This window comes from Ixodes scapularis, unplaced genomic scaffold, assembly GCF_016920785.2.
Source record: "Ixodes scapularis isolate PalLabHiFi unplaced genomic scaffold, ASM1692078v2 PGA_scaffold11__112_contigs__length_91849675, whole genome shotgun sequence".
NCBI classification, from domain to species: Eukaryota; Metazoa; Arthropoda; class Arachnida; order Ixodida; family Ixodidae; genus Ixodes; species Ixodes scapularis.
In genome coordinates this window covers 67,909,213-67,925,069 of record NW_024609837.1, presented here as the reverse complement: position 1 = coordinate 67,925,069, position 15,857 = coordinate 67,909,213, and the positions used below count along the sequence as shown (strand labels likewise).

Below are 15,857 nucleotides of genomic sequence, written 5' to 3'. Positions count from 1 at the left end.
TATCGATGTAATGTTTTGAAACGCTTGTTACCGATCGGACGCGTTAGAGAGGCATCGCTCTGGGTGGACAACGCTCCCATTGCGGATGGCGGTTGCATGGACTGTGTTTGGAAATTATTCCCGCATTGAATTTTGTCCGGGAGGAGACTAGCGTCTCGGTTTAACCGCATGCTAGCTCCCAGTCGGCCTTGCTTGAGCTGTCAGCGCGGTTTTGAGCTTCGTTAATTGACAGCGTTTCAAGGTACGGATGCGCTCTTGTGCTTCCGGCCAAGATCGCTTTGAACGAGTACCTTGTGGCCAGAGGCTGCACTTAGGGGCTAAGCTGGCTAAGCCTCCTAAACGTTGCCGGGTACGTGATGTCTGGTGCGCAGACATCGGAATGCAGAAAACCACCGAGTTTCCGTTTTCACTTATCAGTGGCTTTTTGTAATGCTCCGTGGAGTCCAGTCTGACGCGATGGGCATGATCCGTGCGTTTCTGGTTGTAGAGTCGTGAGGTTGGTCCCGTTTGATTGTGCGCACAGTTGCTTCCGGATCCTCACACCGCCATATCGAAGGTTGAGCCTCGCGGCGGGAGTTACTCTTTAATTTCGTTTTCTCCGTCTCCGGAGGAGCGGCGGCTAGCGCGCGCTTTGCGCTGCCGCCGGATACAGTAGGTTCTCAGCCGTGTTTGGGTTTGCGTTGGGACGCGAGGGCGTAGAGAGCGTAATTGGTCGTGCAGAGACCTGGACTAGAGTGAAATTATAAATTTAGGGCAGAAAAAACAGCTAGGTGGGGAAAGAGCTCTGCTCGTGCAGTGAAGACCTGCACGAGGGTAGTGGCGGTCTTGCCATGATGTGACGAGCTGTTCATAGTTTTAAGCGCGAAACACATGTACGACGAAAACCTTCCGATTCGACGTGCGGACTGCCGGAATGACCTTGGGGGGAGAGGGTTTTTGTAGCATCGAAGAGCGTTGAGAACCCTCGCCTCCGACCGTCGTATTGCGCGGTCGGACGTCGGATCGGACGGTTTCGTCGTACATGTGTTTCGCGCTTTATCCTGTACAGATGCCCGGTTGGCCCGGGAAAACGTACGGTTCACGTCGGCGGGTACATGCCCGGGAAGCCTAGAAATTATGGCAGCGGCATGGCCGTGCGTTGGGTCAGCCCGTCGCTGTACAAACTGCAGCCTTTGCATGAATGGGTAGCGGGTGTTGGAATGCGGCGTTAAATGCGGTAGACACTTTGACGCTGCGGAAACTGTTTACACAGAGCAAATATAGTTTATTAGCTCGTCCATTTCCAAGACCGGCCGGTTAGATTATTTGGCATTTCGGTATCGCGCTCGTTGCGCGGAAGTTGAGAGGTGCGCGTGTGGGATACTTACATTGTTCGAACCCTGCCTGTCCTCACAGTCGCAAAAAGACTTTTCAGTCATGCGGTGTGTTGACTTGGCTGGGGGCGAGCTTTGTGCGTAGCCTACTGCGTTTGTATGTGGACGCGTTGCTCGATTCGAGAACGTTGAAGAGTCGCGAGACGCGTTGACGGCGTACCTTTATTGCTCGATCCCGGCCGGCCTCGACAACAGCTGGAAGACTTTTTAGTTATGCGGTGTCGGGGTTTAGCCGGGGGAGAACTCTAACGTGCGTCGATGCGCTTGTCGCGGTTATCGAGCCCGTGCAGGGTTCAGTGCGGACCGCCGTTACGTGCTCGTCGCTCCTGTAGGGAGGTCGCCTCTGAGTAGTGAAGCTTTAACATCTGGTACATGCCCAGACGTTACGGACATCACCGTGTAAATAGGCTGTCCAATGAGATCTGCTGTTCGCACGATCCAGGTACTGTTCCCTTTGTACTGGTGTCAGTGGCCGGTACTACGGAACAACAGCCTCTCAGTCAGGTGATTACCCCTTCTGATGAAGGCGTGCTGCGTAGCTTGGCTGTAGAGTGTTTGTAGCTCGGGTGTCGCGAACGCCAAGTGCATGAGTGCCCGTCTTGGTTAATTGCTACCGTTGGCAGCGTGTTTCTTCCGAGTTGCACCTCGCGAACGGGACAGGATTTATGGCCGTTTCTGTTTTACGGAAGGTTATTGTTAGTTTTTGAGGTTTTGTGCGTTCCTCGCGAGTGTCTTGGATATCAATATTGTTGTCAGAGGTGTCCGCTTCTGACACTCTGGTAGATCGTTTTCTGTTTTAAAAGAATGCGGTTGAGTTTTATGGGAGCAAACGTTGTATAGTGGGCGTATGTACGATTTGAGCATACAGCGAGTGCTCATGCATTTTACTTCAGGGATAGATTTCCTCTTAGGTACCTCTTGAACGTGTAGCGCGACGTTCTTGATGATTGCCTGCCCGTTAGTATTGAAATGAAGAGTTTTGTTTTTATTTCGTGGCATGTCCAACGATCGAAAGATTTTGGTTTCGTCGCGCTGTCTGGTATAGCGTGCCGGTATTTGTTTTGCGCGATTCTCTGTCTGTTATATTGGGGACGGAAACGAACTTTAAGTGCCGGCGTGTTGTGTGTGCCTGAGTGCTCGTCCGTGTTTTGAGCTGTGGTGCTCCGGACCAGTTCGTGGACCGTGCTTTCTCGGTCACGACCTTCCCAGTGAATGAACGTTCACCGCTGACCTGCTTGGTTTGATGCCAGCATCATCATCATCATCATCGAGGGTGCTCGTCGTCATCGGCGACATTCAGCTGAGCGAGCTCCCTACCGGAGGTCCTGGGGACCACGTAACCTCAAGCCCCCCCGGAGTCCGAGCCTTGAGGGAGGGGAGGCGTGGGGATCCGTCCGGCCGCCCCACCCTGGAGTCCCGTCTTTCCCGCATTTCCCCTGCCCCTTGGCCCGTTCTGCCCGCGCCCTGCCAGGGCCATTCCTGCTGACCCGGATCCGTGGACGGACGAGCGTCACCGTAATCCCCGCTCGGGGGTCGTGCGGGGACCGTGGCGGGGGCGTGCGTGTGGACGGGTCGTGGTGGGCACGTGGTCGGTGGAGGGCGAGGATATAAAAAGGAGAACCGAGACAAAGGAAGCCGCTCTCTGGCTGCCGGCTCTCTTGCTGCCGACTTGGGGATCTACAAGTCGCGGAGGCGAGCTCGGACGGCGACGGGCGCAGGCGCGGGGAGAGTGCGGGCGCTACGTCGAGTGGCGGACTCGACAAACGGACCGGACAGCGACCCTGGACGACGACGTCCCCATGACGCGGTGTGGACGACCACCGCGGGGACTTGGAGAAGCTGCTGTTGCAGCGGACTTTCCCCTTGGCCTCGCTGATGACCGTCCCCCGATCCCGAAACCCCCAGGCAATGAGTGAGTGAATAAACCCTTTTGCCGAGAGCGAAGTATTGATGTGTCAGATTCATCCAGAGACAGGGTTTGAAGGAATCGGAGCTAGAAGAATCCCGCTACCTGCACAAAACCGTTTACGCAGGCTGGTTTTAATTGTAATTTGAGTATGCGTCTCTTGCGACAAAGGCAGATGGGCAGCCCGAAGAACAACCAAACAGTATGACAGTGTAGCAACGTTTATTGTTGAACACGTCAGTCGAACTCTACAGCTGAGAATGTTTTTAACCCGTCGAAGACAATAAGGTTTGCTGGTCTAACCTTCTAGAATCGTGTACAGACCGAATGTAAACCCTTAGGTTGCCAACATGGAAGGCACAGAACCCATTGTCAACTTGAAACTTTAGAAGCAGAGGGAACAAAAGAGAATGGGGAATCCCAGATTCACCAGTTCTTCCTGCAGTGAAGCACAACACCACCGTTCCTTGGAGAGCGTCAGAAGAACGACCCTTAAGCGTCCCCGGAGATGTATTTTCAATGAAGCGGGGAAACATAACCAATAAAAAACTTCGAAACGCACGTACTGCTTAAGTGCAACGACTACTGAAAAAAAAAAATTCACCATAAAATAAAAACAGTTGTGTATCTGGTCCTCAAAGGATTGGAAAAAGTAACTGTTACTTTTGAGGTACGATAACGCATTCCTTTTGGGTACGATAACGCATTTAATTACTTTTGGGGTGACGTGTACATGTCGGATCTCAGCACTGCGTAAACATAAAGTCAGCGCTCGCTTACATCGCACCCATTCATCTTTGTGAAAACCCCCGCTGAAACATGGGCCTCTAGCGGCCATAAAGACCTCTCTAGGCTTAGCGAGGAGTACGAGTACGGCCGGCAGCGTCCCACACTTTTTTGGCGTTCTGGTTAGCACTCCAGAGTGCAACATGACGCTTCCGGTTCACGGATAATTTAAGAAGCCCAATGAGGAGAAGGTGGCGCAAGAAAATCGACCCTGTATACTTCTTCTATGTACATTCGTAGTCCTTTTTAGATGCCAAATAACACACACACACGCAAGCAAACGCACACACACACGCACACACGCACTCTCGAACAAACGAACGCACACAGACAGACACATACAAACAAACAAACAATCAAACAAAGAGTGTTTTAGCGTTTTATTTGTATTGGTAGGCAACACTTGCAGTACTATGCGTTTAAGCAAAGTCACATATTTGAAAATGCAAGCACTGTATTTGGTCGTGACGGAATGTGAAGTGAGGTTGGTAAATGAAAACCGAAACTGGGGCCAAGGGGCTTCCATGATGTTTTGCACAACACTATGCCGCTAGGATCGGCGTAGTGCCGTTTCCTATGACGGGCGGCTTCGACTCACGGACTGGTGCCGCTGGGCCCCCAAGAGGCTGTTCGTATACACACATATGACTTCTCTGCAGAGCCGTTGGCGAAAGCGCCTCTACCAGCTTGAGAAAAAGTTTGGCTTCTTCACAGAACCGGTGGAGGCGACCACAGAGAAAGAATGGGAGTCTGTGGTGCGGAAGAGGGTCCGCGAACTGGAGAATGTGCAATGCCTGGAGGCTGCCCGGACAAAGTCAACCCTTACCATGTATGCGGAGTTAAAACAGCAAATCACGGCAGAGACGCGGCTGTACGACAACAGCTTGGGCAGCCGCCTATCGTTCGAGGCTCGTGCTAGAGCCCTGCGCACACTAATGTACAAACAGCGCTTCGACAATAGTGTGCAGTCGACTGTATGCCGAGTATGCGAGGGTGGGAGCGAAACCGCAGAGCACATCATACTTCGTTGTGGCGGAATCCGACCTTCTGCCACTTCTGCCACCGAAGAGGCGAGCCGACTACACGAAGGTGTCCCGCCTCTAGCAGCAGCTTTGGGCTTCTCGTCAACAAGCGAGACAGCCAATACTACTGAAGCCTTTTGGAAGACCATCGAGCAGACGAAAAGACGACTGGCGGATTGGTGGCATCATACACAACAGAGGGGGCGCTGAATTCACCCCCAGGCTTGGGCACGATTATTCGAGCCCACCCGTTATAAAGGGAGCAGCCGCAGTATCATCATCATCATCATCATCATGTCTATCTCCACCTTTACCTGTTATGAATTCAAGGAGGATCAAACCGGCGTGCGGTCATGTACCACTACCGCGTGATGCATTGAATAAATTTATCATCTACGGCCTAAACTAGCGCCGCCGACCCCAAGGGCAGATCGACCTTACGTTGTGTCACGAAAATGTCCTATGGTCGGCTATAGAAAATTCTTTGTATGGTCGGCTTTAGCTATTTGGCCCAATTAGCTAAAGAATTTTCTATGGCCGTCTTTAGCATTTTTATGGCCGCCTTTATGGGCCTTTTTAGCTTTGCCTATGGCCCTAACGCTGTCCAGCCATAGCGCTCTTTAGCTCGTCTAATGGTTGGCTAAAGACTTCTCTATGGCTTACCCTATAGCTCTCTTTAGCCAGCAAACTCCAAAAAAAATTTACTTCAAGTTCTCCCCAGTTGTGAATGCTACAGTAGATATACATACGTACATCTCTGAACACACAGAATACACAGAACACAAGCAGAACACTACCCCACACAAGAGCAACAACGCCCAACCAATATGCCATGTTCATATGCCATATTCGCACTAGCTGTATATATGGCCGTCTAATTTTTAAATCCGACTTTGCCGGTGACCCATCATTTGTCGCAAAAACACGGAGAGGCGGAGCAAATATTACTCGTACTTAATTATTATTTGAATTGTCTCTTGGAATGGCTCCCATCTCTTAATTCAACATCCTGGGAAAAAAAGCAAATGTAGATCATTAGGCTAATTAACTAAAATTCATTATTTATCTTTTTAATAAGTTTGATGAATCACGTTAACAATGCAGTGATGACATGCAGTACACTGGCGCTGAAGATTGTAATCAAGCTATTGCTTGATTGGAGTGTTCGGCGCCAGTGTAATACTTTTGGGGGTAATGATTAATTTGAATTGTTGCACAGGTATTTTAATAGATTTTTCAAACAAACAATATTACTGGTTTTCACGACTTGTTGCAACAGCAGAGAACATATCTTGGGTCATGGTTTGTCACCGGCATTACAGAAATTTTGTATGGATTTAATCTTCTAATGTAGTGTTTTTACTAAAAAGTAAGCGCCGGTAGTGATTTTCTACTGGCGTGGAAAGAAAATTTATTGGTTCTTAGTCTTTAGACTCGGGGTCATAAACTTTTCTTTAAGCGGGTAAAGACAATTTGTTGGTTCCCAGTCTTTAGACTCCGAGCCAACAATTTTCTATATGCGTGTAAAGAACATTTATTGGTTCGCTGTCTTTAGACATGGAGCCATATAATTCTGTATAGGCATGTAAAGAAATTTTATTAATTGCCAATCTTTAGACTCAAGGCCATAAAATTTTCTGTTGACTGTTAAAGACAATTTATTGGTTCTTGTGGCCATAGAATTTTCTATACGCGGGTAAAGAAAATTTATTGGTTCCCTGTCTTTAGACGCAGGGCCATAATTTTTAGAGCGCACCTCTTAGGCGCCCATTTCCGGCTTGAGCGGCGTCGCCGTCGCCGTCGCCGTCGGCGTAACCGCGCGGTGCATTATGGGTAAATTTCCCCGCTAAATCTAGCGGAAAAATTTCCCCGCTAAATCTAGCGGAAAAATTTCCCCGCTAAATTTAGCGGAAAAATTTCCCCGCTAAATCTAGCGGAAAAAATTTCCCCGCTAAATCTAGCGGAAGAAATTTCCCCATTAAATCTAGCGGAAAAATTTCCCCGCTAGATCTAGCGGAAAATTTTTCCCGCTAAATCTAGCGGGAAAATTTTGGTCACGTGACCGGGGCCGGTCACGTGACCTGGGGAGTCACGTGACCCCTTCCCCTAGGTCACGTGACACCCCCAGGTCACGTGACCCCCTCCCGAGCTAACGTGACCTTGGAGGGGGTCACGTGGCCCTTTCCCCTATATCACGTGACCCCCCCCCCCCCCCCCCGAGAACACGTGGCCCTCAGTACCCTTCCCTCCTCCTCCTCAAGAGCTGCGCTCCAATTCGGCGTTACAGGGAGTTGTAAACGGCTTTCACTTTTTTTCTATAGCTGGCTGTAGCTGTCTTTATGGTTTTCTATGGCCGACCATAGAGGGCCATAGGGGTTGATAGCTTGCCATATAATTTTCCATAGACGACAATAGACCATTTTTGTACGGGTAGACCGGCCGTGATAGAGCGTAAGATAGAAGGCGGCATTTCTTACGGCTTTCGCTCTCACTTAAAAGCAATGTAAGTTTTTCTACCCGCGTGAGAGTGGCTCCCCCTTCCCGCCCTCCCCCCCCCCCCTTAGTCATGCCTGAACAACTGTACCGGTCATCTTGATTAGAACTGTGCACCAGTCTACTCATACGAGATAATCGCAGTGCGCCGATTGAAATAGTTCTGGCTTACGATATATATATATATATATATATATATATATATATATATATATATATATATATATATATATCCTGGCTCCGCCGTTTTTTGGCTTTCGGCGGGTTCCTGGAAACTTGGATTCTTTAATTCATTGGATTAAGTACGGTTCATTCATCTGCACATTTTCGTTTATATATATATATGTATATATATATATATATATATCAGTGTGTCGAACCGAAAAAAATACGGGTTCGGTTACGGTTCAGGTTCAGGTAAATTTATTTTGTTCCGGTTCAGTTCCGGTTCGATTAATTCGATCCGCGAACCGGTTCGCGAACCGGTTCCGGGCGCTGAACCGGTTTGCGAACCGGTTCAGAAATTATAAATGACAAATTGCAACATCAAAATAAATTACAAATAAAACATCTGAAATCAGCACATGCGAAACGGGATACATCGTAGTGTAAGGCTCAGGGATTTCTACCAGGAATGGTTTCTTTATGTGTTTGATACCTCACCGACGTTTACGCATTCGGACTTCATCTAATTGGGTCCGACGCAGTAGCTGTAAAATCCGCGACCTCCTTACAAACCCACTTACAAGTAGAACTCGCTAACTATCCCGCCACCTCGGCGTGTAAGCAATTGAAGGAGCAGTGGGGAGAAAATACAGCTTTCTTTATTTGAACTAGCCTTCGGTAACTCAAATTAGACCCTTAAAGAAGTTTTCATTAAACAAGATACGGAATATGAAAAACACTTCACCGAACGCAACGCCAGAAGGACGTAATAGGATAAATATTAAAATAGAAGAGTTCGCTGTCTCACAAATATGTTAGCTTCTAAGTGCCTATACGAAACCGGATGCATTATTATCAAACTCCACAGCCTTTTCTTTTCTCATTCCGATGGAAGCAAGCTTCAAGAACTCGCGCGTTCTAGAAACGTGTTATGAAATGAGCACACAGCAGCATTTAGGATTTACGAGATTGTAAAAAAATAAAATCCCGTGACGCGATTTTTTTTTTTTTTCACAGTCTTTTAATTTTCTTTCTTCCGTGCAAGCCGCGACCAGCCCAACACTGGTTCCTATGTCAAGATTCATGGATGCAGCGTTTGTCAAGATTCATGGATGCAGCGTTTATATTCCTAAGACTGAGTGGAAAAGAAAAATATGTAAGCGAGGTGTGTGTCAGTTGACGGCACTTAAAAACAAATGGCATTGATAGCACATTCATTGTCAACACCGCGTGGCCGAACCGTTTTGGCATGAGCCGGTAACCGTTATTTTTTTCCGGTTCAGTTCCAGTTCGGGTTCATCGCGATAACAATATAACGGTTCGGGTTAGGGTTCAGTTCCGGAAAAAATACCGGTTCGGTTCCGGTTTTCGGTTTGGTTCGGTTCCGGTTCGACACCCTGATATATATATATATACGTTATTGTTTTAATGAAATATTTCTATATGGAAAGACAAAGAGGAAAAGGTGTTTAATTTAAATCCCTGCAGTCGGACTGCCTGAAGTCTTGTAGTTCTAACTAGTCATAATATTCCTCATTCGATCCTTGAGGGAAAAGCCCAACCCGGTAACATAGGTGTGTTTCCTTAGAAGGACAGGTGAGGTAGCAGCGAGCCTACCGAGCTGCGTTGGTAGGGAGAAACTAACCCTCATGTCAATTACGTCAGGAAAGGTACCTTTTCACTTTAGCCGTACCGTGGCCGTATAAGCACAAACGTCAATCCTTTTTTTTTTTTTGGAACGCACAGGCATGGTGGATGCACTTGACGAGTCCATCGGGGAGGTGTTCCAAGCACTGGGCGACGCTGGCATGCTGGGAAATACAATCATCGTGCTCAGCTCCGACAACGGAGGGCTCCCGATTGGTGCCCACTCCAATCGAGGCTTCAACTTCCCTCTGCGTGGCGGAAAGAACACCCTCTGGGAAGGAGGCTGCAGAGCGACGGGTTTCATCTGGAGTCCCCTGCTGAAGCGCAAGGGCGTCGTCTCGGACCAGATGATGCACATCACCGACTGGCTTCCTACCCTCTACTCCGCAGCCGGTACGTTTCCGTCCAAGTTTCGGCATAGAATACATTATAGACGCTTTCAAGCAGCGGTGCACGGGCGCCGCCGTAACAGACCTTGAGTTTTTTTGTTTCCTCTTATTACGTTTACTTTACTTCAGCTGTACCACGGTGGCAGGGCAGGTTATTGCCTTTTTGAAATAAACTGTGTCCTTCTCCCCAGAATCGCCTTTTATGGAGGCTCGTCAGTGCCTACCTAAGTGGCTCGGCATCTGGCTAAGACGCGAGAAGGTCAGAAATGGCCACTTTAACCTGGCATGTGTGCTAAGCGTCTAGGCGGGGAGCAGGTCGTCTGCTTCTTGCGCAGGAATTGCGGAGACGCCAGAGCGACGCCGAGCTCCGATTGGGTCTGATAGAAGAATAGTGGGTAGACCTTAAAGGGTAACTGCAAAGAAAAACGAGTGTTTTTTTCAAACAGCCTATATGGGACAAGCATGTCACAGAACGAATCTTCCGCGAAAAAACAATTTTTTTCTCGCAATATTTACGCCACGGGACATATAATTTAGTCGGAGTCACAACTTCTCCACATTTAAAACTCCCGCTCTTTCGACACGCGCGGTGTGGCTGTTATACGTCACTCCGTGACGTATAGCAGCCATTACGTGACGTATAATACCAACTTTGTGGCGTGCGATTCAAAACGGACGAAATTGCAGCAAACTATAATCAGACTCGCGCAATAAATATTGCTGTAAAAAAAAAAATGTGTTTTGGGTGGAAAAAAAAATGTTTTGTGACATGCTTGTTCCAATTAGGCTGTTTAAAAATACTTTTTTTCTTTGCACTTACCCTTTAAAGCAACCTGCCTTGAGGTCTACCCACAATCCTTCAATCATAACCAATCATAGCTCAGCGTCTTTCTGACGTCACCACAACCCATGCGAAAAAAGCAGATGAACTTGCGCTCTGCATACGGCTGGCACCTAAAGCCGTGGACACACAACTAGGGCATCCTTCAAAAGAGAGTCTGCAGACACCGCCTGTGGCATGTTTCTTACTGTAGGGGGGAAAACACGACGACGACGCTCAAGGCAGGACGATCGAATTTGTAGCTCTAACAAGATTACGTTATTTTATGGTTATTTTCTGGTTTATTGACCAAATCTTTCCCTGCTTCTTTAAGGATACGTCTCCTTTCTTCGCCGAATCAGGAGCCATGACTACGCCCAACGGGGCTTACGTGATATGAGCCTCCCGAATCCACCACAGCCCAACCAGGATAAATCTGTATCTGCCGAACCACATAAGAAGCCTCAAGATTCTCATGGTAGCGTCATGGATGACTTGGAGGACGAAGCTGGGTGGAAAACCCAATTGCCGAAGAAGAGACGACACGGCTCAAATTCATTTGAGGACACAATCATAACCCAACGGGGTTATAATCTCACAATCACTGTTAAGCCTACCGAACCAACCACAATCATCACCGACATGAGCCCTAATGTACTAAAACAAAAGCTGGAGAGCCTAATCCCGGACAGTGTCATCTAGATTCGGCCAAACTATCGATTGAATCTTCTGGCCATCGATGCTAGAAATGTAGAATCCACCGAAGCACTCCTCCAAATGAAGAACCTGGGAACAGTTCAAGTTCAGACTTACGAACCTCCTCCACCATCGGCATTTGTGGGCATTATTGGAGGAGTATCTGCAGACTTCGAAGACGCTGATCTCTTGGCAGCCATGCGAGAAAAAAGCTCCAGTAATCCAGGTGAGAAGACTTAGAAAGTCGGAGGTTGTCAAACTGGTCTTCGAAACAAAATCCTCACTGAATATGTCACTACGAGGCATATACGCTACAAAGGTCTTCCCCACCTTGAAAAACCAAGGCAAATTCCGAAGTGCAATCGCTTCGGACACATTGCAAGCACCTGTTTTAAGGCGCAGCGCTGCAGCCGTAGTGGCGGCGAACACGGAGTAAATGAGAGTGCAGCTGAGCAGCCTAATCGCACCAACTGTAAGAAGCGCCATGATGCGACATCAAAAGTTTGTGCCATCTACAAAGTAGAAATACGAATCCCCGACTAGAAAAGCTTGAAAAATGTGAACTACACGTCCGCCAAATCGGCTATCGAAAACAACCAAGAGGCCTGTGGAACTGGAAGACACTGTACACCTCGAAAACGATCGCATGGTTCAAGAGAAGATTATCAAGCAAGTATTCCACTCCAGAACGAGGATGACTTCCCTCCTTTTGAAAGGTTCACAGGCAAAACTGCTCCAGACGCCTCAGCAGCTCCTACAGCACAGTCTCGACGAAGCACTCAGCATTCTAACGCTCCAGCAGCTACCGCCAAAAAAAGGCCCTTCAAGAGGTCTGACCCGGCCAACCCGAAAACACAGTGAGCCACCTGCTGATACTGATGTAATATATATTAGAACACCTAAGCCCTAAAGCCTCCGAAGTGCGATTTGTACGTTAGCCATACAGCTACGTAGCTATATCATGTCTCTCAATTTTTCATTCGCTCAAGCACTAGTCACAGTAATCGACATGATCTTGACATTTTCCAGCTCCTGGTCTAAGTAGTCTCGCCTTAATAAGGTCGGACTGCAATCGACAAAAAAAAATTACTTCCTCGCTGCGCAAGACGCAGTTTAATACCTAAGATTCTTCAGTGGAATGTTCATGGACCACGAAAACGAATAGACGACTTACGTCAATACTTACAAAGGCAAAAAATTGAAGTACTTGCCCTCCAGGAGACAAACTGCAAAACACAATCGATTCGTCTATCGCCATATGTTATCTACAATAGTACGCCTCGGACAGCCCTCACATCAACAGATCCTCCCAAGGCGTCCTATGCTTACCCCGAGCTCTACCTTAATTACAGGTGGACTTGTCGGACTTCCGCGATAACATCGCTGGATATGTCGGTTTGGCAATCAAAAAAGGTAACTCAGATGTCACTGTCGTCTCAGTCTACATTAGACCTAACGTTCACTGGGACCCATCTTCACTGTGTGCAATCCTCTCGCGATGCGCGCCATCCTCCCGGTTTCTTGGGGATTTTAACGCCCATAACGAGACCTGGAGGGATAAGAAAACACCTCGCGGGCGACTGCTAGAGGATATCGCAACTGACCTTGGTCTTCACAGCTTGAACGACGGAGTAGCAACCTTCGTACGACCTGACGTGGAGAAAAGTGTACTTGACCTTAGCTTCTCTACGGCCCCAGTACGAGCCTTGCGGTCAGCTGAACCTGATAACTGGGGCAGCGACCACCAACCGGTCAATATTACTTCCCTAGGAAGAGGCCCCACCACGCACAAGACTTGCAAAGTGACTAACTGGGATGCGTATGGCGTGTTTCTTGCCGAAATATTGTCTATAGGCAATATGAATTACACGACAGCCATCTCCAACGCAATATCCAAAGCGACCAGAACCGTAATTATTCCCATATATCGGCCAACTCCTGACCTAACATACTTCAAGTTACGTGCCTCGCGATGTCAGGCACAGTGCGGAGCACTTAAAACATGAGAGCAAGAAAACATTCAGTGATATCAAAAGATAGAGAGAGCATTCCGCACGCACACCAAACGATTACAAACACGACAATAGACAGTTTTAGTGGATCGTACGCTATAGCTTTGCGTACGCAAGGAACTTGCGGGTCGTGAGCGCGCATGCGCAGAACGCAATAGAAGGGCTAGCGTATTGCGTACGCACGCAACGCTGGGGATCTTGCGTTGCGGGCTAGCGGGCTTTGCAGGAACCTCTCGAGAGATCCCGGGCCCAACGAGAGCGCCAGATTCAAAATGTCGGTTACCTCGACTGGCGCAGCAAGGACGACGTGGTGTTCTCGAAGTTCAGTGTTACGTTAAATTGCGTGGTGTTTGTTCTCCTCGGCAATTCTTTCTGGGACCGACCGCGGTCGAATCAGATCGCCGTGCAGCTGAAGGAGTCCACAGTGAAAATGTTCACCGCTCGCAATGTGCGTCAACGCTGCGATCTGCTCAACGCTAAGCCTATTCGTACAGTTCATCGCCGACGGACGAACGATTCTTCAAGAAATCGCCGAAGTGGTCGCTATGCACCGGACGTCAGTAGGTCATGGATTTCATTGCGCGATAGCACTTATGAAAGGTGCCGTTTCCACGGGACGATTGGCGAAAGCTCCGTGATCGAATTTGGCTACGCACTCGTACGAGTGCGTAGCCAAACCTCCCTATACCCCGCAGAAAAGCGGCCTTGACGAGGCAGCTGCAGCTTGGTTTAATTTGAAATAAAAGATTAGACACGTCATTGTTTTCAATATTTATTTTGAGAAGCATGGAAATGAGAAGCACGCGGAATGCTACGGCTCGCGCAAATTTAACCAAGATCACGCGAGGTGTTCATTCGAAAACGTAACGCACAACTAAATTCGGTTCGAGCAGGTCGTTTTTAGCGTACGCTATACTGTTGACTATTGCGTACGTAAGAGCCAGCAACGCTATACTAAAACTGCCTAATGACGGCAGCGTTGTGAGTCGCTTCGCTCTCCAGGTGGAGGAAAACAAGAGTGGCGCATGGCCCGTGTCCTTGCCGGGCACGCTGTTGCACGGTCACCCGCTCTCGGCTTTGTCATCGCCCAGAGCATAACTGTGGCTGAGCAGTAGAATTTTTAGCCGATGAATTCACCTCTTTCCCTGTTTCACCCCAAGGCAATGCCGCGCATAGCACCACTACTAACACTTCACCAACAACACCGGCCACTAGCGACGCGGACTTCACTCTGAAGGAACTGGAACATGCTCTTTGCCGCTCTGCTGGCAAACCCAGAGCTCCAGGGCCAGATGGAATCAGCTTTTAGACCTTGCGGAATTTAGATGCAACGGCCCTTCCGGACCTTTTGGAATATCTGAGTGACATCTGGCGCTCGGCAGGTCTTCCACGCGCGTGGCTCACATTTGAAGTAGTTCCTATTCACCAACTAGAGAAACCATCCGGTGACATCACCTCCTACAAGCCTATCTCCCCCACCTGCTGTCTCGGCAAGGTTCTGAAGCAAATGGTCCTGAGACGCCTTGACTGGTAGCTTGAGACATCTGGCGCTTTACCTCATCAGCTATCAGGCTTCGGCCAACGGCGGTGCATAACAGACGGGATTGGTGACCTTGTGTCAGTCACGGAACAATTAAAGGCAACTGGCCAAGCAACCTCGATAATATTCCTTGATATCAAAAAGGCCTTTGACTCTATCCCACATGGAACCATTCTCGCTCAGCTAATCAGGCTTGGTGTTACTGACCGAGCACTCGCCTTCGTTCGCGCGTTCCTCACAGGGCGTACAATAAGCGTTCGCTTAGAAGGTGTGCGCCGTTAGCAAGAAAAGGTAGCCCAGGGTGTTCCTTTGGGCAGCGTCATTAGCCCTTTTTTGTTCAATGCAGCAATGGCACCTCTGTCGAAGGCTTTGCAGCCCTTAAACACCCCTTCTCCAGTCATAAACATCGCGATTTACGCTGACGATGTTGCTCTCTGGGCTACTGCCCCAACTAGCTCATGCATGACATGCAGCGAACACTCCAGCTATGCCTTGGCACTATAGCTGACGTAATATCTCAGCTTGGTCTTACGTTATCCGCCTCTTAAACAGTTGCTCTTGAGAACCACCCTACGGCCTGATCTTCGATCAACCGAACTTGCACGATCAAAGGGACAAACGTCGCTAGGGTTCGAACATATTCCTATCTAGGCTTCCTCCTAGATTATCGAGTCTCCTGGCAACTAGCAGTCAAGAGAACCATTATTAGATGTCGCCGACACCTCAAAGCTAACAATATTATTATTGGCAACAGATGGTGGACCGTACAGGCAATGATGATGCAACTCTATAGAGGTATTATTCTTTCAAGGTTGCTATACGCACAGCCACTGGTGCACCTCGCCAATGCCCAGAGCTCAGAAGTTGAGACTCTCCAGAGAGTGGCAGTCCGTCTGTGCCTTGAATTGCCCAGATATTCACCAAACGTTCCAATATCATTGGAAGCAAGGGTAAATCTAGTCAAAAATCATGGTAGAAATCTGACACTCCGACACATAGCGAGGCAAA

General features: G+C 48.6%; 1 protein-coding gene across 1 annotated transcript in view; it reads left to right on the top strand.

The window, feature by feature from the left end:
• Nucleotides 1-15,857, top strand: part of LOC115314897 (arylsulfatase B-like) — a 126,729-nt gene that overhangs the window by 74,528 nt on the left and 36,344 nt on the right. Inside the window, exon 7 of the mRNA XM_040208290.1 lies at nucleotides 9,492-9,785. Within this exon, the coding sequence (XP_040064224.1) occupies nucleotides 9,492-9,785 (294 nt within the window). The remainder of the gene's footprint in view (nucleotides 1-9,491; nucleotides 9,786-15,857) is intronic.